Genomic DNA, 26790 nt, shown 5'->3' on the forward strand with positions numbered 1-26790 from the left:
ACATATTTCTTGTACAAAGTTCCTTTTTACTGACAACAAAAGGATGTGTCTTCAGTATGTCTTTTTCTACTGCATGCAGTAGGTACAATAGTTGCCCGCTTAGCTGCCACACAATAGAAATCTGGGGTTCATTTGAATTTTCAAGCTTGTTGAAAGTGCCGTTAGTATTTTTCTCTTTTCCCTTTCTCCCTTTTAAATTTTTTTCTTTCTCTCCATGGGCATGTCAGCCTCCAGCAGAGCTTGAAAAAGAAGAAAGAAGAAAAGAAGGAGGAGCGGAAAAAAAAATAAATTAAAAAAGCCAGCAAGGTGTCCTTAGCGTTTCCCTGCACCTGGAACTACTCATCCTGCTTTCACGCAGCGCCCTTGCGGGGGGGACCCAGGAATTAGCAGGCCAGAAAAAAACGGGGCGTGAGGCAGCGTTAAAAGGAAAAAAAAGAAAAAGAAGGGGGAAAAAAAAAGGAAACCCCGCAATTTGGCGCTGCTTTCCCGGCTGCGCTGCGAAGGCACAAAGAGACGGGGGCGCTGTGGGGAGGGAGGGGTTCCCCCGGAGGCGGGGCCGGGCCGGGCCGGGCCGGGAGCAGCGGCGGCAGCGGGAGCGGGAGGCGCCGGCAGCGGCTGAGGGAGCGGGAGCCGCCATGGAGCCGGGGGGCCGGCGGGGCCGCCCCGCCGAGGAACCAGCGCGGCCCGAGGACGAGGAGGTGGATCCCCGCATCCAGGTGAGGGCCTGCCTGCCTGCCGAGGGGCGGCTGCGTTTCCTTAAGTTCGTTTCAATATGCGTGTTATGGCTGTATGAAGCAATGTAATGTAATGTATGTAATAATGGTTGCCTTTTATTTCATTGCTTTTGCTGCGTATGTGCATACATACATATATATACATATATATATATACACATACATATGCTCACGCATACGTCAATACATACACACATATGTGCGTATATATATATATTTTTTTTTTTATTTTTTTTCCCCCGGGTGTCTCGGCGCCCGCCGGGAGCGGGGAAGCGCCCCCGGAGCGCCCCAGCCCTTTGTTACCCCGGGCATCGCTCCGCGCCCGGCTCTTTTGGGCGTCCCTCCTTCTCCTCCTCCTGCTGCTGAAATCCCCCCCTCCCCTTTTTAGTTTTGAGCATGACAGCGTGACCTTGCTCGTGGAGCGGGGCTGGTGCTTAGAAATTCATAAATGCGGGAAAATGTGGGGTTTAAATTTTGTCTCATTATTTTTATCCGTATTTTTTTGTTTCTTGTAAAAAGGAGCTTTAGTGGAATATGGTGCTTCCTCTCAGTGAATGCCTTCTGCAATGGTTTTTATTCTTGCATGGTTTCTAACAAAGCTTTTCTCCCCAAAATCGTGTCTCGACCAATAGCACAGTGCAAACTTGCAGCACGCTGTGGTCCCCGAAATGAAATGTATTTTTAGGTCTCTGCAGATTTATGGCTTTTGCCTCCAGCATTGCTGGTACTGTTTGTCATGAATGAATATAACACGTGTGTACAATGCTGAGAGGATCCTTGGCGTAGGTCCCTGCTCGCTGTAATTGTCATTCTTTTCTCCATCGTGAGCATTTTGTTTTCCAGGGCTGTGCAGAGCCATTGCAAAATTCCCAAAACATGGTTACACAGAGCGAGGCCCTCAGTCAAAAGCTAACCTGGTACTGCCCTGATTTTAAGAGGCTGAGCTTGGCTGGCATCTATTGGTCTAATTTTGGCCTTAGGTTCTTCAGCTTGCTACTCGTTTCCACATATACGATTTGTGAACTGTTGGCAAAACAATTGGTTTTGTTCAGTTTTTTGTTTGGTTTGAAAAACAAGCTGCTGTGTCTGCTTCCGTGAGAGCCATGAGGTTTTGAGCCTTACAGTAAGAGACAATTAGGTAATTTTTGGATGAGTGTTTGTTTCAGACAACATGGATACCCAAGTAGGTGTTTTCCAAGTCCTAGGACTAGGAAATGAAATCTGACCGCTGAGGATAAGAGAGCTAAACTGTTGTAATGAATTCCTTTCTGGTTGTAACCAGAATCATTCTTGTAGTCCAGTGGGAAGCTGCTCAAGTGACAATCAATTTACAACGTTTGGTTTGTACAGCAAAACATTTCCAGGCGTGTTCTGTTACATTGGTTGACAATTAAATAATGTTTTAATTGGAGAACACTCCTGTTAAAAATCTTATAATCATGTTGCCCAGATAAAGAAAGCTATCACATCTCCTCCTGAGGGTTGCTTTTTGAGGCAAGAAAGTCAGTAAGAATGAGCTTTATTTTTACAGTAACTTCATTCATGCCAATGCCACTTCTACTACATATTTATTCAAGGGATTTAACACCTTTGTTTCTGCTGTTAAGGGATCAAAATGTTGTCAGGAAGGCAAATTATGTTAACATAATTGTATGTCCCATGGACTGGACTTGGGTTAAGAAATGGTTTGCCAAAATCCAAACTAAAATACTTCTCATGCAGCAAGATGTGTTTCTTATCAGCTCTGTCCTTTCACTGCGTGTCTCCTGTGATAGTACAAACTTTGCTAATCTTCTGGGGTGGGCGTGTCTGTCTGTCAAGTACCTCGCTGATATTGACTATATTGATTAATGAGACAGAGCTTACTGTACCTTGTGTTTATTTGCAATAATGAAGAAGTAACCAGAAAAGGAAAGGTGTTGCCTGTACATAAAACTATAGAGCTTCTCTGATTATTTTTTCTTTTAAGTAGCAAAGTAGAAGACCAGTGGCAAAGTTAAGCTGGGCACCTCAAGGTTTCCTCTTTTCACTAAATTCATTAGCTGCAGCCCTTGTGAGCTTTCAGTGGGGATGCTGAATGAGCCTTCTCAGACATGTTTTTTTCCCTGATTTCTTACTATGTATCTGACTTTCTTTCCTTCTAGGGGGAGCTAGAAAAATTGAATCAATCTACAGATGATATCAATCGCAGAGAGACGGAGCTGGAGGTACAGAATCTATCCTTGCATTTTCCTTTTGTGCATGTTGGATTTTGTGAACAAAAGTACAGTGTTTTTGAGTAGGTTGCCTTCTGAATTTGTGCATCCTGAATCGTAATTTTGCAGCAAGAGTCTGGTGATGATGTTTTTAAAGGTATGAATTGACCTAACAGCTAAATAGAAAGGGAAAAGGTAGAGGTATGTTGACAGTGTAAAAACCCTGTGTGGAGAACCTCACACACAACCACTGCCAGAACCTATTTTTAGGTTTTGACACTAAGCTTAGACAAGTTTTATTTTTACGAGTCACTGTTTTGCATTTGTTGATTATAGACAGGGAAAGTTATTTGGTTAAGAGGTTTTTGCCGTACAGCTGTCTGCCAGGATCTTCTCTTTGGTGGCTCTTTGGGGTTTTTTTAGATTGTTATCTTTGCCTTTTTTGTCATCACTTCCTGAGCAAGGAAGGTGATGAAGGAAAGTTGGAAAATAAGACTTCCTGGTTATACAGAGAGATTTTCAGGGATACTTAAGAATCTAAAGCAAGTTCTGAAGAACTTGTTTCTAAATCCCCAAATCTGAGCTTCATCTACTTGGTAGTTATTCTGGAAGGATCAGCATTATTGATTTAATAGTGAACCAAAACGAACTATCTTGTGTGTGTGTCTGAATTTTCTTTTGTTTGCAAAACAAAGAAGATAAACACAATGAAAATATAGGATAAACATGCTGCTAAAGAAAAACTGGCATAAAAATATGACTTTACATTCTAAATAATTTTGATATCATTACAATGTCTTGAATACTGTATTAAAACATTCTGATATTGCAGTGAGGAACATACTATAAAAGTACATCTGTACATTTCTGTCTGTACCTTCAAAATATCAAAGTATGGTTTGTTTGTTTGTTTCTTTTTAATTTTTTTCCTCTTGTATGTCTTTTCATGAGATGGATACCTCAAGCATGGGGTGGTTCTTGGTAGAATTTTAAAATACTGGAGTATCCACTGAAAGCACTGAACAGAAAATGGAGTTATGATCTTTGGACAAGCCTTGTCTTGTAGCTTTTTTCTTATCCCCACTTGTTTGCATATTCTGTCATTGTGGTGTGTAGATTATGAATTCATTGGTTAATAAGCTTAGTTAAATGGGGAACTATTTGCTATGCATAATGAAACAGTACTTTTGCTGTGAGAACTGTTCAGTGTCACTAGCATGATTTAAATTTTATGAGTGAACTTTAAAAATCAGTATTCTAGTCTGCAACAGTGGCAATTAAATGGACTTCAGGAATCTTTATATAGATATATTGGAAAAAATTATCATACGTATCTTTTCAGTCTCCTTATTGCATGCTGAGGTACTGAAATTGAAAGATGGTGTTATGGATAGTTGCCTGGATTTCATTAATTTTGTCATAACCTTGCACTGAGGACATATTATGAAGCAGATGGAATAGTAATAATAATGCAAAGGCATCCTCATGAAATAAATCCCAGTGACTTTAAGATGGGATTTTGCTGCTTGATTAAAATTATTCATGTGATCAAGTGTTTGTGGAGCCTGCAGATTTGTAGCTACTGTGTGTGTGGCACATGCTGAGCTGTAGAGGCTGAAAGGCTCCTGGAAATATAACTGTAAATAAAGGAGCAGAATTTCCACATTAGCTTGGTCTTACATTGTTGCTTACTCAGCCTGGTAAATAGCAGGTGTTAGATAGGTAGAAAATCATATAATCATTCTCTGCACTTTGCCATTAAGTGTTTACTGCAGATCTGTCTGTAGTACCTACTGTAAGCAGTTTTTGATGGAATTAAGGTGAAATACCACCAAGAGGATGCTTTCTTGAATGTTTCCTCTTTGTTCTTCATCCAAAAATCCTATTATTGGATGGATGCCAGTTTGTGGTATCATGCAACTGCATAATTTTTAATCTGTAAAGATTTTCATTACATTTATCTGCTTAAATATCATCGATAAATGCAGTTGGATGATGTAAGCAAGGCTTAATTTATATACAGGTTGATAAATGCATTTTAAATGGACTTAAAACCTTTTTAGGGTAAAGGAATAAAAAATCCCACCACACCCAACACTTATGGTTAGCAGAAAATCTCTGCATTCATACTCAGCACAAGAAAAGAAAGATGTGCCAAGCAGCCTTATAGGAAAGTTTGGAAGGAGGAGTTTGGAATTGGGATCATTCTGCTTCAAAGGCTTCCAAAATCCATGAATGCTGTTGAAAATGTGGGCTTCTGGGAGAGCCATGCTGAGTTTCCCTTTGAAGATTTGCACTTTTGCCTCTTATTAGCTGCTTTGGGTCCCTCTTGCTGCCCCTTCCTAGTTTGTGGTGTTCCTGCTATATTTCATTGGAAGAAAGATGTGTGTGGGTGTTTTTTAACCAGACAATGGAGTTATATTTATCCTGTTTTGCTAGTATAATTTTCTTTATCTTTCCAATATCTTTAATGGGAACATAGATGTATCATTACATTATTTAGAGCACAAGTTGCTGACGACCAGCTTCCTGTAATGTTACTTTGTGGTCCATAGATTCCCACTGTTGATTTTTTTCCCAGAATAATCTGGAAAAGCAATGGGAGTGTTTGAGTAGAAGGTACATTTCTTTGAAGGAAGTTCAGAAAAAGACACCCATGTTTTTGTGACTTGATGTACCGTCTGATAAGCAGGAAGGGTAACCTTATGGCATCTGAATTCTGCAAGACTTTTCTGGACTTCCTGTATGTAGCTTTGCATGAGTTGCTCTAAATGAGAATGCTGGCTGTCTCCAGTTCCCATTAACTGGAAAAAAAAGCTGTTAAATCTTTCTAAACCCATGTTTCTGTTCTTGCTGTGCCTCAGGTCTGCATCTGCAGAATGGAAGTAATAATGCTGTGTTACCCAGTGGAAAATGTTATGGGGCTGAATTCAGTGGAGGCTTCTAGGATTTTGAGGCTGCACTGGCCTGGCCTGGTGTAGCCACAGGAATGTCCTTGTTTGAGCAATGTAGAAAATACTGATGTCTACTGCTTACAGAGGTGATAAAATGGGGAATTCTGTTTTGAGTTGACCAGCCTGCCACTTCTTTAAGTTCTGCACTGAAACTGCTATATGACCTGTTTTTAAGTTGAACAGCCTGGGTTTTTTTAATCTTTTAAAATAAGTTCTGCACCCATACCGCCTGTGAGAGCACTGGATATACATGCATGGCATGACTTGAACAGATACATTGAAATTGGATGCATATATTCTTTCACTTGGAAGAATTACTCATTTTTTGCTCTTTTGACCTATCCTATTAAGCCCTGAAGAAACACCCTGACCTGCTGACACTCACTGCCTGTTCAGGAGCTGCAGAGCTGCTGAAGGGCACCGAGTGGCTCGTAGTTAGATGTTGCGTTAATGTATTGCCTGTTAATGAATCTTTGATTAGACTTGATTTAAAATCCATAATGCTGCTCATCCTAAGTGCAACACTGAGCATTACTGACACAGCAGAAGGGTGATAAGGGTTCTCTGAGGGATTTAACACTTGGCTTCGCTAATGTCCCTGTTTATGTTTGAAGTGTCTGTGAAGGGCTGGGGGAAGTGTCTTGCAGGCGAGATACAAGTGTGTTTTGGCCAAATGCAGGAGGTTTTTTCCTGTTTATTGGAAGTGCATCTCCATCTGAACTCGCATCAGGAGCTTGAATGTCCTTAACAAATGTGCAGGATTTGTCTGTCCAGCCAGCTCACAGAGGGCTTGGACTGGCACTGAAAGTACAACTCAGCTGTAACAAATTAACCCGAGGACCCTCTGGCAGCCTTGTGGGGAGGGGAAATGCAGCACATACCATTAAAGTTACCACTGGAATCCCAGCTATCCCAAATGTGGTTTTTGTTAGAGAGAGTTTTTTGTGTTGCTGGAGCTACAAGCTTGCCAGTGTTTGTTCATGGGAGATACTGCACAGGAAAACTGGAGCTGAACAGTGCTGCTTTCAGCCATGCCCTTATCAGAGGGCCTGGCTAGAATCCTTCTTGTGTGCTTGCCTGGATCTTCTAGTCCTGATCTGCTACACTTTGTGTTACTTTTAGTCCTGGGCTTATCATAAAGGTCACCCTGGGTTGTTGTTGGATATAAGGGAAGGGGTAGCTGTGGTGCTCTTTTACTGGTGAGTCTTGTCAGCATTTGAGCCCCTCTCAGAAGGGGAAGGAGTTTTTGTCATGGTTTAACCTCAGCTGGCTGCTAAGCATGACACAGCCCCTTGCTCCCTCCCTGCCTGTGGGGCAGGAGAGAGAACTAGAAGAGTAGACGTGAGAAAACCCATGGGTTGAGATAAAGGCAGTTAAGTAAAGCAAAAGCTGCACACACAAGCAAAGCAAAACAAGGAATTAATTCTCTACTTCCCACTGGCAGGCAGATATTCACCAGTTACTTAGAATTGCTTCTTACTTCTTCACTAAAATACTTGGTTTTAGGAAAAAAACTTGAGCTGTTTTCCCTGTTACACATAAAACATGTAAGCAGATAAAAAAAAATCCTCTATCTTTCAGATTTTAGAAAAATGACCTCTCAGTGTCTGGAATCTCATTCCGAGCATGCCTGCTTGGCTTGAGGAAACATCTATCTGTGGAAACATCTGCCACCTTATCAGTATCCCTGTGCAGCATTTTCCAGTGTCCACAAAAGAATGCAGAGATAAAGGCAAAGCAGCTCACTGCCTGGTGTTCCTGCTGGCTTTGGGAGGAGGATGTACATGTGTGATGGATTTGTCCAGCACTATCAGGACAAATCTTTCCACATTTCTTTATGATCTACTTGCTTCCATAGGAAATGGCTCCTGTGTGTGAATTCCTTGTTGTTTTGCCTTCTGCTTTCATCCAAGGATGAGTAAAGGAAGGCTTCTTCCTCTGCTGTGGCTCTGGAAAGATTTTGTCAACCAAGTGAGTCAAAGGGCTTTACTTGATTCATGTTCTTGACGTACAGATGGGTTTCCAGCCTGAAAGAGGAAGGGTTAGGTGGAGAAATCTTGCTTTGGGAGGAGCACCCAGTACCCTTCCATGCCTGCTTTCTTCTCTCTCCTTCTAAGAGAATTAAAAACATTTGTAGTAAAAAGTATTAGTAGTCTCAGTTTGTAACTGTCTGCAAGCAGGAGGTTAGAGCAACATTCAGGTACTGATTTTTTAATTGTTCTTAGATGGCAAATTAGAAGCTGCCTAAAAAAAACCAAATGGAAGGCTTTTCTTATCCCTTAAAAATGGAGATACTACTTTTCCTCTTCCTTGCACTTTGTTTTTAAGATTTGGTTGCCAGTCTGGCTTACTTGAACTGCTCAGGTACCAAAGAGACATTTAAAGTGTCTTTAACTGGTTTGATGCTTGAAGGTGGGTTTCTGAGCACACCTTGTGCATGTGTTTGGTGTGGATGTATGATGCTGATGCTGGTTTAGCTTGGAGATGAGCTTTTGCAGCTGGTAGGTCTCTGTAGCAGAGGAGATGGGTATGGATCTTGTCAGCCTCTTGGCAATAGATGAAGGCTGTCTCTCAGCCAGCAATTCCATTTCCATGCACCTCCCATGCTTGCCAGAGGTTTTGCACACCAGACAGGCAGAACAGTCACGAGACAACCTTTGTAAATGAAATTTAGATGTGCTTGGTACTAGGATGATTCAGACATGGTTGATATGTAAAGCTCATTTTAAAAATAAAATTGTTTGAAAATACATGTTTCGTTTGATGGGCAGAAATAGTTATTTACTTGTCATCTGGCATCTAACACCAGCTCATCACCATCACTCATGAGTGAGGAAAACAGGCATGCTTTTTTCCTCTGACAGGTGCAGTACAGGTTGAAAATTGTATTTTAGTTTTTCAGTTTTTTCCCCACATTTGAGAATGGATCTTCAAAATGCTGCTGTAAGGATGACCTGTCCTTAAGTGTGGTCCCTCTTTCTGGTGCAGTATCAAAAAGCTGCCCAGCAGCAAAACAAAGTCTGCTTTTAATAATGAACTATTGCAGCAAAACCATATATGGGGTAGAGGTCTGGCATGCTCCTTAAGACAGTGCTAGTGAAATCTCTTTTGAAAGAAAAGTGCTAAGGATTTCCAGAAAGAAAGCTGATGAGCATGGAGCTCTTGCAGCCATAGAGCAAGATGTTGAAATGTAAACTGCAGCTGTCCACGTGCTACACTAAGTGCTCTGCCTGCTATAATGTGTGTATGACAAACACCTAGCTAGTGAGAGTCTACTTGTTAAGGCTGTAATTTAAGTAAGAAGCTTCTCCTGCTACTTTTTTTTTTTTTTACCTTGCAACACACATTGAGGATAAATGCCTTAATCGGCTTTTGTCCAGCTTGTAAAAGGTTTATCATCATCTCATTTGAGCAAATAGGAGGGGAAAAAAACATTGAAAGCTGACTGGCTAACATTTTCAATGTCACCTTTCTATTTCTGAAATCAGAAGCAAGGTGTTCTTAAAAATGATCACATAAGATTAGGAATGAGTAGAGGGGAAAAACACACTTTAAAAATGTCAGGGTGTTTGAGATGTCTGGTGTCAGTTGCATTGCTTCTGTTAGAGTCTGTGTATGCATTCAGTGCAGTGATGAAAAAAAACAAAATGTGTTTTTAAAAAAGAAAAAAACCCCAAAACATAAAACTCACCCAGAAATGGTGAGTGTGACTCACATGTTACCTAAGGCTGCTGTTATCAATGAATAGCATTTCTGCTGGAATGAGTTATCTTTCAAGAAACTGAAATACAGAAACTGGAGATTGAGGACTGTGCTTGAAAATTTCTATGGCATATGCTGCACTGTCTTGGTTTTGCTCACGACAGCAAGTAGCAGGAATTGACATATTTTCCTTTCTCTGTTATCTGTGTGTGCAAGATAAAGGTCTAAATGAAGCAAGAGTTCAGCAGTTAAATAGTAACACTTGTTTGGAGGGGCAAGTCACACCAGAGGGTTTGATAAGTAGCCTGAAAACGTTGTGGTTGTCTTTCTAACATGGATGTAGGACTTACCCTGTGCTGGGGACCACAAATGAGCTGCAGTGATGTGCTGTTCTGAGCCTCTAAGTTCTTGATGTGAGTATCCTTACAGAAAATGATGTTAAGAGGATTTATAGCTTTGAACCACTTCACATGTGGGTTGAAGTGTCTCATTGACAGTAACATGGGAAGCCAGACATAAAAAGTAGTGAATTAAATCAATTCCCAAGTTACTGCCTTGAGCATAGGCCCATTCATTTCCGTGAGCAACAGATGTGCTTCTCATGTCCCATAAGGAGTAAGTGCAAGCCCAGTCCTGCTGGCTGGTGCAATTGCCTTGGTGCTTCTGACCTCCCCATTTTCACATGAAGCATAAAATAACTGCTGCACCTGTAGTTCTCACTCAGACTTCCCCAGGGTTACCTGCCAGGGGAGTTCTGTGCTGTCCCAGGCGTGAATGTCTTTTGCAGGTGCTCTGCCAGCACGTGGCAGGGCCCACACCCTGGACCAGGAGCGTGGCTGGGTGTGCAGGAGGCAGCTGTGACCCTGCTCTCAGGAGGGGCTGCTGTAGCTCCCAGGTCAGAGACACGGCCAGGAGAGCTGGGTCAGTTTGGTTGAGGAGGCTGGGTGGTGGGAAGGCCCTGGGTTCCCACAGGAGCACACACACAGGGTGGGATGGTTTGCTTTTGTAGTGTAGTTGGGGCTGGTGGAGTGCTAAAGTGGTGTCGGTAGGGCTGCAGAGAGCGTGGGTTTGGCATCCCGCCTCAGAGACCTCGGCATCCTGCTGCTGGGTCTGAAGGGGATGGCTGGAAACCTTTGGTGGGAACTAATACCAGCAGAGAATTGAGCATCTGCTTGTTCTGTCGTGCAGAAGGCGTTGGAGCCTGCAGGCTTGTGTTCCTGGCAGCCAGGAGCCTGAGAATAAATGTCACTAAAATAAGTTGTGATGGGTGATACAAGGTTCCGGGGTGTTTTGGTTTTCATTATGGTTCTTCGCTGCAAGAATGAGGTGGTCAGACCTAAAGTAAGCCTTAAAAGAAGAACCAGTCATCTTTGGAGGAAAATGATAAACTGGGATTTCACACCAGTGTGTTCTTCAGCTGAAGCTTCCTATTCTGTGTAACTAACCACTTTGTGGAGTGGAGTTTGCTCATGGGCAAATGTCTGTTTCACCGTTTGTAAGACCTGTGCTTCAGGCACCAGTTAGAGGAGCACTTGGAGTTCAGTAATTTGTATATGCTTCAGAGTTAAAGGGAGATGAATGGGTACAGAAGTTGCTGTTAATTTGACTGCTTTGTTCTTAGTGTCCTTTGTTTTCTTTTGTTTTGTATTTTTAAACTCCAAGTGGGGACTAGTCATCTTTTTCCTATGGGATAAGACTGTGTATAATTATTACATGAGTAAATTTAGGGTAGGTTTCCAAGCACAGATTTGTAGTGATGGTTTCTTTGTTCCAAGTGATCTTACAAACATGGGAACTAAACTTTTGGATGAATCACTGCATAGGGATTTTTTTTACTTAAACTATTTTGCCTAACTAATATCCTTAAAGGCAGCTTTCACAAAGAGAGTCAAAAGAAATCTTCTGGCTCATTCATTTAGAAATGAGCTTTTAATTCTGTTCCTACACCTGCAAAGAATTTTTCTCTTTGTTAAATATACTTCAGTACTTATTATTTTTCTTGCAATATAGTCATCATGCTTGGAGTCTTTTTTCAGTTACTTATGAAACTCATTTTGAGCAGTGAACCATGTATGGTCCAGTAACTTAATTGGAAATATTCAAATTCTTCTCACTGAGAAAATCATTGACTCAATAAATATTGTTTAAATGATACATTTCAGACTTTCACTGAGAAATGAGATTATTGACTGGATTTGAGTTAATGAAATAATACATTAATGTCCATTTAATTCTCCATTTTTGACCTTGTTACCCATTTAAATAATTCCTTAGAATAAATTGGAGTACCTTGAGAATCCAAAGCTATTTGGCCCAGACTAAGATAATGCTGATGCTGGTTCAGGTTTTACATAACACTAAAAAGGAAGCAAAGAAGCTTTTACGGAAGTATATTGCTTTTTCTGCAAAAACTGATATATTGTTGCTTTTTTTTTTCCACTTCTGAGAGTATAGTGGCAGCTTGCAATGTATTTTAAATCTTCCAGTGAATAAGCAGTTTTGCATTCCAGAAATCGTCAACAATAATGACAAAACCCTCCTGAATTAGGGCACTTCTTGAAGCCAGCTGCTTCCTGATTATCAACATGTCACTCCAGCAGCCTGCATAAATGTTGCACTCTAATTAGAGTTACAAGCCTTGTTGAGAGCTCACATGGCCCTTCCTCTTCATCTCCTTAAATCCTGGGCCAGGTCCCAGCCTGAATTTGCATCAATCTGCAATAATTTCATATATTTAGAGTCTGTAGTGGATTCTGAGATTGAAATCAGAATCACTTTGCTTACATGTGTGGAAATTTCAGTGGAGCAGAGAAAATATTTTAATTACTTTAGCTGATCATGTAAGGAGCACGACTCATCCTGTTTGGAATTGGCTGGGTTTTTTAAATATAGAAAATATTAGCAGTGAAGTGGAATGTAGGTGCCCTTCTCATTGATAGAAACCACAGCTGAAAAGATGGGTTTTCTGTGCCAGTTCCAGCTGATGTGCCAGCCTGCTGTGGGGGTTTGGCCTGCTGCTGGCACCATTCTAGCGTTATGTATGTGAGATGTCTTTGCCATTGAAGTCCCTCTCAGAGTTTGTTACACTGCTGTTTGCCTCCTCACAGAGTGAGTAATTTACAAACAATTCCTCTCTGAGAAACCCTGCCAGAGGTAACATCTAGAACAGGCTGTTGTAGGCTTTATGTAAAAGCTGTCACTGAAAGATAAAGATTTGGTGTCCAGGATGCCGGCTTTAGGATTTGGCTCTGGATTCCAGGGATCCCTGCTGAAAAATTCTGCCTTAATCCAAATGCCAGTAATTGTTCTGAATGCATCAACTCCTGTGTGAATCTAAAGAGGAACCTGAAGGTAGAACAAACAGGTAGAAATAATTTTTAAAGCTCTAATCTGCCTTTGTCCTTTCTTTCCTTCCTGCAACGTTTTGAAGGATGCACGCCAGAAGTTCCGCTCTGTGCTGGTCGAGGCCACAGTAAAACTGGATGAGCTGGTCAAGAAGATTGGAAAAGCTGTAGAAGACTCTAAACCTTACTGGGAAGCTCGGAGGGTGGCCAGGCAGGTAAGAGCTTTCTGCCTTATAAGCTGGAGGGCACACACTGATGGTGTTGCTTTCCTGCTATTAATAACATCCTAGGCACATGCACTTGGCTGACACTGGGCTACGTCTTCAGTTGCATGTCAGCCATGGGAATCAATGGCAAAATGGATTTCTTCACAGCCACAGCTGCACATGCCCTTCAAACCCAGAACAGCTACAGCAGACACAATAGCAAAAAGAGTAGCTCTCTTCTCTCCTAATAAATGGCCTTTCAGAGCTCTCTCCTATCAGTACTTATTTGAAAATACAGTGTAGACATTGTGTGTATGTTTTTTCTTCTTAGAGCAAAATGCTCAGCAGCTAAATGGCTGCAGCTGGAAGCTGCAGGGAAAAAGGCTGGAATGGGGCAGGGTTTGGTGCTGATTGGGTTGTGCTGAAGTAGGAATGTGCTAAATGTGTCTCTAAAGTGTTTTGGTTTGGGGACAAGCTGAGCTTGGCTTTCTCTGTCATCAGGGCCTTACTTCCCATGCCCTAACTACTGCTTGATTACTGATAGGCCTGTGGAGCTCAGGGAGGCATGAGGTGGGGAGGGAAGAGTGTGACCTGCTGGATGAAGAGAAAGTCAGAAAGCTTGTGACATGTCAGGCAGCATCTCATTTTAGGAAAGAAGCTGCTGAGAGTTGAGCATGTGGTGGCTTAGGCAGTGCTTCTGCTGGTGTTTGTGGTGGTGGGGCTTGCTGGTGGGTGAGGCTCTTTGGTTTTTTCCCCAAGGGAAGCATGTTCCTGGGTGCTATTTCTGTTTTCTCTTGAGGCAGGAAGAGTCAGGAAGAGCTGCCTAGAGCTGCTACTTCTGTGCTTGGCTGGAAGGATGTGTGGGGTGACATCTGTGGATGGGTAGCTGGGATGTGACTGTGTTCAAGGGGAGAACGAGAGATGGGGTAGCATCTGTGAAATCCATGAAAACTGCAGAAGGATTTTGTTCATAAAAGTAGGTAGAGGGATGAGAGGAATCGGTGTGTGCCAGGAGGCAGAGTAAACTCTCAGGGTAAGAGAAGGGGAGGGAAGAGAATGTGTCCTCAGAACAGCACACCGGAAAGGGAGGAATGAGGAAGCTTCATTCCCTTGAAAGCTGGTGGAGCAGGAACTGGGTTGATGGGATGTGGCATGCAAGGTAATATGTGACTGTGTTGATGCTTTAAATTGCATAGCATTGTTCTGGAGGCATTGTCTCAGGTGATGGGGATGAGGTGTAGGGGGTATTAGGCTTAATCCTGCAGACTAGAAGCAGTGTGGCAAAGAGGTAAACTCTGCCCTGCTTGTTGTGCTTTGAAGTATCTGCCTCTCATCTAGAAGTGCTCTGGAACCCTGCTCTTCAGGGCTATGGGGTGTGCTAGAGATAAACCAGTGGTGAGCTACAGAAGTTAGTGATTGTGTAAACTAGTTGGTGCAGTTTGGAAAAACAATCCCTGTGACCCTGCCTTGAGCATGATCTTATACTTCTGTTACTATAAATAGCTGGGAAAGACACAGCATGCATAGGACTTCAAGAGTTACACTTGGAAGAGTTAATGGTACAAGCACACACTTTGCAGTACAAAGAAAAAACCATCAAAAGATCAATTGACTTTGAGGTTTGTAACATCACAAACTCAGAGCAGCGAACTTTGCCCTCTGTCCTGAAGCTGGCAGCAGTTTATGTTCTGGAAATGGAATTTTGTATTGTTATGTCTCTGCTACCCCTGAAATCCATTCAATCATTCTGGTTCAAAGGTACTTTGCAAGACCACTAAGAAACCCAAGCTCCTGAAGGTCCTTAAATTAGTAGAATCACTGCTCCAGCAGTAGGCTTGTTAGAGGGAACAGTATTTTTTTTCCCCAATCCATTCTGTCACTAGCTAGATTTAAATGCTATTTATCCCAGATCTGTTTATTTGCTTCACATTTGTTCACATTCGTGTTTTAATTCCTTGATAGCATTTTATTTTAAAGCAGGAGTTGCCCTTCTAACCACTAATTTCCCTTTTTTTCATTTTGTTTAATGGATCTGGTCATGGAACAGAGTTCCCACTTTGTATCTGCTCAGCAGACAGGGATAGAAGATGGTCTCTGGTTTCCCTTTTGCCCTTTGTCTAATAACATCTTAAAATGAAAAATGTGAGGGCCAAGAGGAATGCAAGCTTTGAACAATGGATCTATCTGAAAGCTGGGAGATTGGAAAGATTGGTGCCAATCATCAGTAAAGCATCTGCCTAAAGAGTTTTTCTAGTTTTAATTTAATCTAGAAAAGTTCCACATAACTGGGAGCAAATCCACTGTGATAGAGCATGAAGAAGGGGTGAATAGGTAAGGAAATATGAAACTGAAGGAATGTACCAGAGTATTAACATGGTTAGGTGCCAGTTTGCATTTCTCTTTTTACTTTGATTTGGAAAACTGTAGAGAAATAATGGGAAGAGCTTGTTATTATTATTATTTTTTAAATTTAAATTAATAATAACATCTAGCCTGTGAAGAATTGTCTTCCTCCTCCTTTCTTTACACTTATTTTAGAGCCATTAGGCTGCCTCCAGAAATACAGGAACAAGGTTCTTGAGGGCTGAAAGAGCTTTAATTAAACAATAAGGGAAAAATGAGTGACTCTACTGGTAAGAGAAAGGGAAGTGTAAATTCCTGTTTGTTGTTCTCACTAAAGGGAAGTAAAACTATGACCTTGTAAATTTTAAGCCTTTTGGAAACACAGAATTGCATAATTAATGACTCTTAGTTTGGCAGAAATGCAGGAGTTGTCCAGAGTTACTTGAGTTTAAGATGTCAGCTGCAGGGTAAGTTACCTAATGCAAGCTGTAGTAAGTCATATTGAGGAGTTTGCTTTCACATGGCACCAGCACGAATCTCTTTTGGAAATGCATGCTTTATCTATCAAGATAAAACCCATTAAAAAAGTTATGAGGGCAGTGATGTGGGGTCACCAAAAACCAGGTCACCAACTGAAGTATAATACTGGAGAAGATTTGGGATCTTGAGCCCTTTTGTCTACTCACCCTTATCCCCATCTTGTGCAATCCTGTGTTGGCAGAAGATAGGGAATTCAAAACAAATTAACTCTCCTATACAAAGGTCCTGTAGGATCTTGTTTGTGGAATGTTTGCCAAGAGAGCCACGGCTTGGCCTGTCTCAGGGTGAAACTTTGCTTCACCAGAACATTGGTCCCTTGGTGTTACAATATGAGTACTTTGCCATCTGAAATGGTGGCACATGGAGTCAGGATGCTGTCTGTTGGTACCAAAGCAGTAAAATTTGGTTTTTGCTGAGACTCAAGTGAGATCTAGCTCATATTCTTGTTCAAGGAAATTTCATGTAACTTCTGCCAAGACAAAACTGTTGTGATTCCTCATTTGGTGCAGCAGTGGGCCTTTTGATTGCAGACAGTACCTTACTGTTTTGGAGAAATTTGATTCCAATTTGTTGTTTAATTAAATTTTGAGGTACTTGTGCTGTGAGAACATTTTTTGTTTGGCATATTGTCATTTCATGTTGTTCCTTAACTTAAGCAGTAATGCCCATGTTCAGTGGAAGAACCTTGGCATGCAGAGGATTGTGCATGTACACAAGCAATGCCCACATTGCAGCAATATGAAATTTCTGTAATCCAGAAGATGGCCCAGGTTCTAAATGTTCAGAAAACCAAACTTGCCATGTTTGTTTGGTTTAGATGGTGGTTTATTCTTTTTTCTTTTCTGTTTTTTTTGGGGGTTTTTTTCCCAAAAAACTAGCTGCTTCCCTTAGTTGTCTAGTCAAAGAATGAGACTTTTCTACCCAAAGGTAATGGGGGAGAAGGGTGAAGCTGCCAGGAAACATTAATAATGTTAAGAGAAGTCCTGAGCCTCTGAGGTAAGGAGTGTCTTAAGCCACTGTTGACTTAACATTTTGCAGGGCTGGGGCTGGAAAGTGCCTATGCAATGGTGTTCACAGTAGTGTCTGAGCAAGTGACAGTGCTGGGAAGGGTGCTACCTCCCTGGTGACAGGATGCTGTGCAAAAGCAAGCGTGGTCTAATGCATAAATCACTGGGCTGGCAGGAGCTGATTTTGTGCTGCTGCATGGCACAGATGGATGACTTCATCTCTCTCTCAGTTCCCATGTAAAATGAAGCTGTCAAGCTGCTGTGAAGCTGAGTTCATTAAGGGAAGTAAAAGCACTTTGGGGTCACTGGGTTAGAGGTGCCATTTAAACACTGCTGTCCATACATCATCACTTGTGAACCCATAGACAAATTGAACAGGAAGCGTGCCTTTCTGTTTTGCTTCTGCTGGAAAAATAATCTGATAAAAGTGTATTCCCACCCCCACAAATAAAACAATCCATGTGTTTTTTGTGACCCTAACCTGACTAAAAGCCCTGGGAGTATTGTTTTTAATTGAGCTTCAACATTGTTTTGGTTTGTTTTTGGTTCTTTTTTGTTGGTTGGTTTTTATTTGGTGGTGGGCTGGTTTGGTTTGGTTTTGTGGCAGGGTGAGGGGTTACATTTTATTGGCTCAGATTGGGAGTGAGGATGCTTTGCTCAGCTTTAGTACTGAGCCTATTTGGGAGAGACATTGTTTTGCTTTGTGATATTCCCTTCACCCCTCTGCCCCCCTGCCTCATTTAGCTTTTACAAAAAAGTATCAGAAATCTTGCTTCAGGCAAAAATAGGTGAAGGATCTATGCTGGGTCATACCTGTGTGTGTCTCAGTAAAGGACCCACCTGTACCATGTGTTCATACAGCAGTATGTTGCAGGATATACGTGTATATTCTGCTTTCTCTTGGGTCAGTCTTCTAAGTTTTACAACTAATTTTTTTTTCATGTTGTTGGCATACTTAAGCAGGACTCTTGTATCTGAAGAGGCTTGGAAAAACCCGCTGGAATGAGTATTCACAGTGGTTCTTCTCCATTGATGTCCAGGCATACCCAAGAGAAGTGCAGTTGATGGACAAGTAGGGACAGCTGTCCCATCCTGTTCACTGCAACTTTTTATGTTGTAGAGCTCTTTCTCTCACCTCACTAATAATATTTTACTCATGTAGTATTTTGTAACTGAATTGCCACATCTGTGTGAAGAAATCAGCAGAGAGAATAAAGAAGTATTCGAGGTGAGCTTTCAGATATTTAGATCCTGCACCTCCATTCTGCTTGTCTTCACAAAACTTAGGGGAGCCCAGTTATCACTGGGAAATTATTTCCTCTCTCAAATGTGAGTTTTGATGTGATTCAATGAATTTTTTATTCAAAGTGAATCAGGATGAAAAGTAGCTGCTGTAATCTTGCAGAACAGGAATGGAGGAGGAACTGAGCCACTTGGTGGTGAAGGTGGGAGGGGTGTAAGCAGATAACAGCTCACCTACCTAGCTGGAAGAGTCTTCCTCAGCAGATGAGACTGGTACCCTTCTTTGTAGAGATCAAGCCAGTAAATGAACAAAACTTTCTGAGGTGGCCATTGCATCTCAGCTGCTAAGTGTGCAGCTTGAGATGTCTGAAAGTAGTGTGGCAAGTGTGGAAAGTTGCAGATGGTGACTTCCTTAGCTCAGGAAACAAAAGCTTTTTAAATTCATGTAACTTGGAAGTTCAAAACTGCCGAGCATCCTTAAAGATTAATTAGGAACTGGAAACTGTGGTCTTGCCACTTCAATTCCCGCAGCACCCAAGTTTTGTATCCAAATTCCCTCAGTGAGTGAGAGCTAATGGGATCACAGCACCAGCTGGCTCTGCTGGGAGAAGGAGGGCAGCATTGAATGTGGATGACAGCTCCTGGGTCCACCAGTGGTAGATAACCAAGTCTTTCCCTCTGGTTCCTAGACACTAAATGTGTTATCCATCAGTATATTGACTTCCCATGTCATAAGGAATCTCCTTCTCCATCCTACTTTTAGGAGCTGAAGTCCCGATGCTCATGTTTAGGACAGCAAGGAGTTAAGACTGATTTGTCTAATCTGGTAAGCTTATCTTGGCAAAAAAAAAAAAAAAAAAAAAAAGGTGGAGGGAGAAGGAACTTGAGAAGCAAAAATTAAATGTCAGCAGAACTGTGACAGACTGTTGCATTCCTGTTTGGAGACTTGCCATGGAGCTAGTAAAAAGCAAAATTATTGGCACAGTTACAGCAAAGCAACGAGCTGACCTTTCCTGGCTGAAGGAGTGTTTCTGGTTAACTGTTCATAAACCAAATAACTACCCAAAATGTGGATTCACATTTTGAAAGGAAGGAATAGAGAGACTTGAAAATAAACTTTGACAAACCTTCTGCAAATTCTCCCAACTGTTTAAGGAAAAAAACAAATGCCCAGAGCACTTGACTGCTTTCTGTGGCTATAGTTCGGTGCTGTTATTGTTTTTAAGTAGTCATACAATCATGAAATGGTTTGGGTTAGAAGGGACCTTAGATATCAACAAGTTCCAGCCCACCTGTCATGGGCATAGATGCCACCCCCTAGACTGGGTTGCTCAATGCCCAAGCCATCCTGTCCTTGAGCACTTCCAGGGATGGGTCATTCACAACTGTTCTGGGCAACCTGTTACAGTGCCTCAGTACTCTCTGAGTAAATAATCTCTTCCTAAGTGTAATGTAAATCTTTTCCTTTTTAATTTAAAACTGCTCCCCTTGTCTGATCACTAGGAAATTTTTTTTGCATTTTGTGTTATTTGTATTTTGGATGGATGTTGCTGCTCTGGCCTTTTGCAATGAGCAGTCTAGGCTGGCAGTGTAGGTTGTGTTGTTTGTGCCCTGCCTGTGCTGTTTGCCCTTTGAACTGGGGATGCTGTACTGCAGCTGCCCTGGTGGCTCTCGAGGAGCCTCTTGGCTCTGGGAGATGGGAGGGAATGATGCCTGCATTGGGAAGGTGGGGTGCATGGTGTGAGAAGCAGCTCACTCCCTGGGTCTGTAAATCAGCCATGTGGAAGTGGCTGTGATTTTTAGATTAGTAGTTGGAGAGGCAGGGGAGCAGCTCCCTTCCTGAACTGGGGCTTTTTGGTTGAGGAACCTGTCTGTGGGATGGATGCTGATGTGATGGCCTCGGCTGGTGCTGTGGCAGGCACGAGAGGGAGGCAGGCAGGCACAAGCCTTGCCTGGGAACAGATGACTGATGTACTCTGAAGGGAAAAGAGACACGGAACTTGCTGCATGAGCAGTCAGGAGGCTCAGTGCTGTGAAGAAATGGTAAGGGAAGAAAATGCAGGTGAGCTGTGCAAGAAGTGCCTGAAAGGATGAAGCATTGAGGCTGTGTATTGTACCTGTTTGCCTGTGAAGTTTTGTGTGTCCTTTTTACCTTTCTGCTCCCTATGGGCCTGCTCTAGGTCTGAACCCCTTCTTCCCACCAATGTTTTTGGTTTTTTTTATTACAAAACACATCATTAAATCTTGGGGAAACCATGTCGATGTGACGTCAGTCCTGTGGTGCAATGTGGAGTTCCCACTGCTGTGATCCCAAAGGGCATTCTCACTGTAATAATCTCCCTTCCCACACAAAGCATGGCTGAAGAGGGCATAAGCCAAGCAAGGGAATCTGTAACTTTATTATTGAGGGTGAGGAGTCACTTCCTGGGCTTTCACCAGGGAATCCACTGAATTTTGTAAGCTTTTTCTAAGGCAGGATGTACTTTGGATTCAGTCAGGCAAATGTTTTGCCGTGCTCAGAGTTTGATGGAGTGTCTCCTGTTGTGTTTGCACAGTTGGGATCTGAAACCCCGTGAGCAGCGTGTGGGGAGTCACTACCCTGCCATCACTGCTGCTGCACAGAGCTTGTGCTTGGTGTGCTGTTTGTTCCTCCTGAATGCTTAGAACTTGAAAACTGTATTTTAAGTCTTGAATCATGGTTCTGTTGCATTTTCCTTCAGGCCAAAGTAGCAACAAAGCCTAGGAAGCAGGGAACTCGGTCACTTACCTGGGTCAACAAGCTAGGTTTTGCCTGGTTGACTTATTAACATTATTTATTTACTTAAAGCCTGACTTAATCTGGCTTTTGTGTTCTGGCTCTGTCACCTGGTTGAAGAGTGTGATATTGGAGTATGTCAAACTGAGTGTCCTTTCACTGTTGAGAAGATGACAGATGTTGCCTGGTTGGCTATGCCAAAGATCTGATCTTTGAAGGAAAGCTCCTTAATGTGTTTGTCTTCCCATCAACCTTACTAATGGGACAGTAGGTCAGTGTGGCTGGCAAGTTTTTACCCTCTTAGTCTGTCCAATGTTTGGGAGCACTGACAACTGCTGCTTCTCAGATGAACGGAAAAAAATCCTTACCTGATTCAAATTTAGTGCTCTGTTGCTATTATTTCCTGCAGAAGAGGTGGCATCTGTAACAGTATCTGCAAGTACAATGTTCCTGGCACATTTGGATAGTGGGAACTAATTTTAACCACTTGATGGTTGAAATACCTATGTCAGTAAGTTCTGTGTGTGTGCATTTCCCTCTCTAAAAGTTAAATCACCCTGCATTTCTGGTTTGTGTGAGCACTATCCTGTTGAGGGATGGTTGTATAAGCTATTGATACAAAAACTGTTTTCTTATGCCTATTTGCTGATGTGCCTTGAAGGGCTCCATCATGTAAATTTGTTGACTGTGCTCTGTAAGTTAGAGGTTCTTCCCTCTTCTGCTTTTATTTGCAGAAGAAAATGCTATTTAATCTGTTTTGAAGGATTTATCTAGGAGAGATGAAAAAAAATACTCTCTTTTGGTGTCTCTCCCACTTTCTCCAACCCTACAAAGCCTCCATCAATTCTCAGCCATAGTGGATGGCAGTAGCTCAAAGCAAGATAGCTGTTCAACCTCCTCTCCATTAATTGTTGGGAATCAAATGACCTAATTATTTTTCCTACCTTCAAGAATGCTTCTTGTTGGTTTTTTTTTCTGTTGTGAAATAGTTAAAGTATTGTGCAAGTAGGTCTGAAGTAATGGAATACTGGGTTAAGTTGGTGTGGAAATACCCTCAGTTCTTTGCTGGAATGTGAAAATAGAACAGAATCCCTTTTTTCCTCTGCTGTTGTATGAAGATTTGAGGGACATCATTTTGCATCCTCTCCAATTTGGAAAAACCTGAGGGATTAGGTTGTGCATTCCTTTGTGTGACTGTAGCACATGCACAGCTATTGCCAGAACACTGATCTACAGGAAGAAAAAAAACCAAAACAAAGCAATTTAAAGGAAAGGTTGCTTTGCTTTGTTGTCTGTCACCATTTTCTCTCCTGATTTTTTTTTGTCTGGCCTCTAGTAAAGTCTATTTCAAGAGATTGTAAACCACAGACAGGATCATCTGTTAAAAATAGTAGTTGGCATTTGAGCCTGGGTGGCTTGAGGTCAGGGTGATATCCTGTCTACCTGTTTTGTGTGATAATTGCTCAGGGATGTCTGCTGAAGGCAGCACAAGTCTTGCAACTTCAGGGAATTTTTTCAGCCAACCAAGTATTTCTTGTGTACAGTGGTCTAAATAGGTGGGAGTTTATTTTGGAGTGATAAATGCTCATGCTGACGTCTGCTGCCAAAACAGATGTGATATGGATGATGGTTATTGCCTTCTGGATGTGTTTTGGTATGACTTCTAGTAAAACAGTATGAACTTTGCAGCTTTTGTCTGTTCTTGCTGGAAAAAAATATCTGAAGACTCTAATTTCTGTATTAGATAATTAGCATGTGGGAATGGCTCTGCATTGACTGAGTTTCTATAAGAAATACATCTCAATTGCAGCAAACAAAAAGTTGTACTATTCAACAAGAAATTTCGCTGCCAGGATGTGGGAGAAATGTCCACCTCTTTTAGCTGTGTCTGGTTGTTTGGTTTCTGTTTTGTTGTTGTTGTTTGGTTTGTCTTGGTAGGTTCTTTTAATTTGGTGAAGTGTGCTAATGGCTTGTTCTCAAAGGAGGATTTTATTGCTGTGAAGTATAATTGACATAGTCCCTATTCCTGCTGCTGCCTAGACTATTTCCTTCGAGGAATGGACTGAGCCCTTCATTAGTCCAGGACACCGCCTGCAACATTTTTGGTTAAGTGTAGCAGGTGTTATTCACCTGTGCTGTGGAGTTGTGTAATTTGACTAGGAAAAATGTTGAAGGGTCAATAGTTATCTCCAACATGTCCCTTAGGAGGATGACTGTCTAGAAAGTATCTGTGAGCATGCAAAGGTGGACAAGGTCAGCCTAGAACTTTCTTCCAGAGCGTGCTCCTGGTATTGAGGACAGGCTGTGGGTGTGGGGCTTTCTGGGAACTGGGAGAACATGTCCAGAACAGCCCATCAGCCAGGTGAAACTCCTACCCACATGCCTTGTCTGTGCTTATGCCAGTATGAATGCACAAGATGTGCTTTCAGAACCAGGCTGCCAATCCCTTGCCAGCAGCCTGGAAACTTCTACTTAAGAACATTGGCTGCTTTGGTGGTGATTGCATGAGACAAGGATCCAGTGTTTCTCCTGAACATGCCTGTTGCATCTGTGTGTGCTGAATGTTGATTATCTTGGGTCATTAAAAAAAGCCACTAATGCAGGCGGTGTCTCTCTTCCAGGGTGTATTCATGGGAGTTGTTCCTTGCTTCTATATTTAATTCCAGCAAAGCAGGCTGCTGCCAGGTGCAGATGAGCATGTAGAGCCTCTGTAAACCTGGAAGCCAGCTGTAAGCCCTAGACTCGCTGACTCACTGCCTAAGCTCTCAGAATGCAGGTGCATGGAGCAGGGAGGATTACCTCAGTGTTTTTCTCTCTTAATAAGATGTTTTACCTTTGAAATAAAAACCTGGACATATTCTATCATCCCCTCTTCCAGAAAGCAACAGCTTAATAATTTCAGCCACAAACAACTGCACAGCTAACAAGCAGATGGCAGTGAATGCCCAAGAAGGCTGTGCCTGGATGGTATTAGACTGAACCATGTGTCATGCTCTGGTGCCACAGACTTGTTAATTAGAGTGAGTAACTCCAAACACACCAGCATCTCTCAACAACCACATGAAAAACAAAGGAGGGGCAGAAGGCTTGGGGTAGTGTCTGCCATGCAATCTCTGCACCCAAGTGAGCATCACCTCCCTGTTCCTGTAAGGCAAGGAGCTACATTGATTAAAACCAGCAAGGAGACCAGCAGGTTTCAGATGACTGACTGCACTGTGGCGGTGATCAGCTCAGAGAGAATATCCTTGCCCTCATTTCTCAAGATCCTGGTTACAACCTAGATGGCAGCTGCCAGAGAACAGAGAAGAGCTGGCAGCTGATTGTTCAGACCAGTTCAGTACTGGCCTTAACAGTGTTTAAGGGAACTGTGTGTTCAGAAGTGTTCTTTCTCATTTCCTTTCACAGCTCCCAAAGAAGGGAGGTGGGATTCTGCCTTGAGGAGTCCAGCTGTCTGCATGCTAGCGAAGGAAGCAGCTAATGAATGAGCTCTTGGTTGTGCCCTGAACCTTCTGGCTCTTTGAACACACTCATGACCCTGTCTTAAAGGAGTTGCACATGCCACCTAACTTTAGCACAGAGCTAGATGTCTCTGGAAGCATGCTTTGTAGGTCTGCTCTTATTTCCTGAGCCTTTTTATAGACTACATAGGAATGTAACACACAACCAGGAGTCAGGTCAGTTCTGAAACAATTTGGCTGTTAGAAGAGAAGGGGTGGATGCATGTGGGGGACCAAAAAGCCCAGCACAAGAATAAAACACCTAATCAAAAGCAGAGACTAAGCTTCACATGGTTTTAGTGTTCCATAGGCATTTCACTAGTTACGCAGCAGGGAGGAAATGGTTCGTGTTTCACAAAACTCTAGCAAGGCTTGTTTTCACCTTTTCCTCCCCTCTGCCTTCTCCATCCAGTTAAAAATCTTTCAATCTGCTTTTGAAAAAACAAATTCTAACTCATGTTCAATTATATAGCTTTATAATAAACTGCTTAAAGAACTAAAGAGGATTTCAGACTCTAGAGAGACTGTATTTTTTGATGTAAACAGTCATCATGATTATATAGCTCAGTCCTTGAAGATGTGTCAAAATGAGAGCACACCCATGGCCTTGGATTTTAGAAGTTGTTTAGAAAAGTATAGCTAGAAGGGGTTTCTGGAGTGTTTTTACTACTTTTCAGTTCTGGTTTGGATCAGAGTTTTTAGGTTGTTGAGAGAGAGGAAAGAAAGGTCATGGTCCTTAAAAAAAGCAAACAGAACCCTTACACCCCCCCTCCCCCTGAGTTGCACCACTAGTCTGTTTATTCAGGAAAATAAATGCATCTGAGTATCTAGGAGAACATTCAGCATCACTGCAGTTTTTGCAGAAATGTTCTTCAGATTTTGAGAAACTAGGAAAAATATTATGGTATTTGATTGAAATAGTGGGTTGTACAGGACCTTTGGAGGTCATCAGATCCCAACTTTCTGCTCAAAGCAGAACTGTCACATTGCTGGATTGCATCAGCCATGGTTTTGCCAAGTCTTGAAGACTGCCAGAGATGAGGATTTGAAACCTGTCTGTGTAACCTGTCTGCAGGACTGGCAGCCATGGCTCTCTTAGTTTAGCCTAGGACATGGTTTGCATTACTCCCAGTGAGACTGCACCTTCTCAGCTTTCTCAGCCTGACACCTGTTGTAATGTGCAGGTCCTTTTGACAGGGCTGACCATGGGATTGTTCCACCCCAAGTGCAGGAGTCCACAGGTCTCCTTGTAAAGTGTCTCTTGGCCCAGCCAGGTTTCCCAAGGTCCATCTAGGCTGAAGTTCTGCCTTTTCAGCCACCTCCTCTGACTTAGTGTCATTTCAGATTTGCTGTGGATGGAGCTGTGCCAGTGCCCAGGTTGTTGTTATTTGTTTGGATGTTGAGCGTGATGAGCCCTTGTGCTGACATCTGGGCTGCTGCTCTTGTTCCTTCCTGCCAGCTGAATTAAAACAGGTTGAGGAAAACTGAAGCTGAAGTAGCAGCACTCAGTGGCTGGTTACTGTGAGCTGTGCAGTGAGCACTCAGTTGCCTTCCCTCGGGGGCTTCTGAATCTCTGAATGTGCTGCAGGGCTGGGGGAGATGGGGATGCAGTGGTCAGTGAGTGGTGATCCTGCTGTCCCCATTCCTGCCAGAAGCTTGTGCAGAGTGCCCTGGTGCAGTCCCTGCACTCAGAGGGATCCCTGAAGACAGGCAGTGCCACAGCAGCTCTGGTGGGCGATTGATGGAGTAAAGTTCCTGTTTCAAAACATGTTCCCTGTTGTACTTTGCACAGCAAATTAACGTGGGATGTTGATACAAGAAGGAAAGGGGGCCAGAATGAAAACATCTGAAACTTGATTCCTTCTGGAGAGTGGGACTGGAACACAGTTAATCATTATCTATTTGCTAGTAAGCAAGTACATGCTTGCTGGTGGCAATTAAACTATTGTTTTAAAGATTAATGGGTGGGAGAAACATTGGTTTCACAGTAACAAACAAGTGCTTTCTAGAGCAAAGGCCTTGGGCCAGCACGTGGGGTGCTGCTGCCTTGTTCTGACCAGCAGCTGTGTGTTCCCTTCATGTTCCAGCTCATAGTGATTTTATAAACAGAAATTGTTCATGTCTTTCATTGGCAATAAGTCAGAGATGCTGAAATAAAGTGGATGTCAAGGCCTTGGCAGTGCAGGATGGGAAAGATTCACTTGGATAAATAAGAAGCCAATTTCGAAAATATCTGCTCTTTGCTGACTGATGTTTCTAATGGGAAAATTT

At 42.4% G+C, this 26790-nt stretch overlaps 1 protein-coding gene across 1 annotated transcript in view; it reads left to right on the forward strand.

Annotated features, from left to right (window-relative positions):
* The first annotated feature begins 546 nt into the window (after nucleotides 1–546).
* The window catches only part of SH3BP5 (SH3 domain binding protein 5), a 51234-nt gene continuing 24990 nt past the window's right edge, over nucleotides 547–26790 (forward strand). Inside the window, exons 1-3 of the mRNA XM_054638709.2 lie at nucleotides 547–716; nucleotides 2879–2941; nucleotides 13016–13144. Of these exons, the coding sequence (XP_054494684.1) occupies nucleotides 636–716; nucleotides 2879–2941; nucleotides 13016–13144 (273 nt within the window). The 5' untranslated portion in view covers nucleotides 547–635. The remainder of the gene's footprint in view (nucleotides 717–2878; nucleotides 2942–13015; nucleotides 13145–26790) is intronic.

This window comes from Agelaius phoeniceus, chromosome 1 (genome assembly GCF_051311805.1).
Source record: "Agelaius phoeniceus isolate bAgePho1 chromosome 1, bAgePho1.hap1, whole genome shotgun sequence".
In the NCBI taxonomy this organism is placed as follows: Eukaryota; Metazoa; Chordata; class Aves; order Passeriformes; family Icteridae; genus Agelaius; species Agelaius phoeniceus.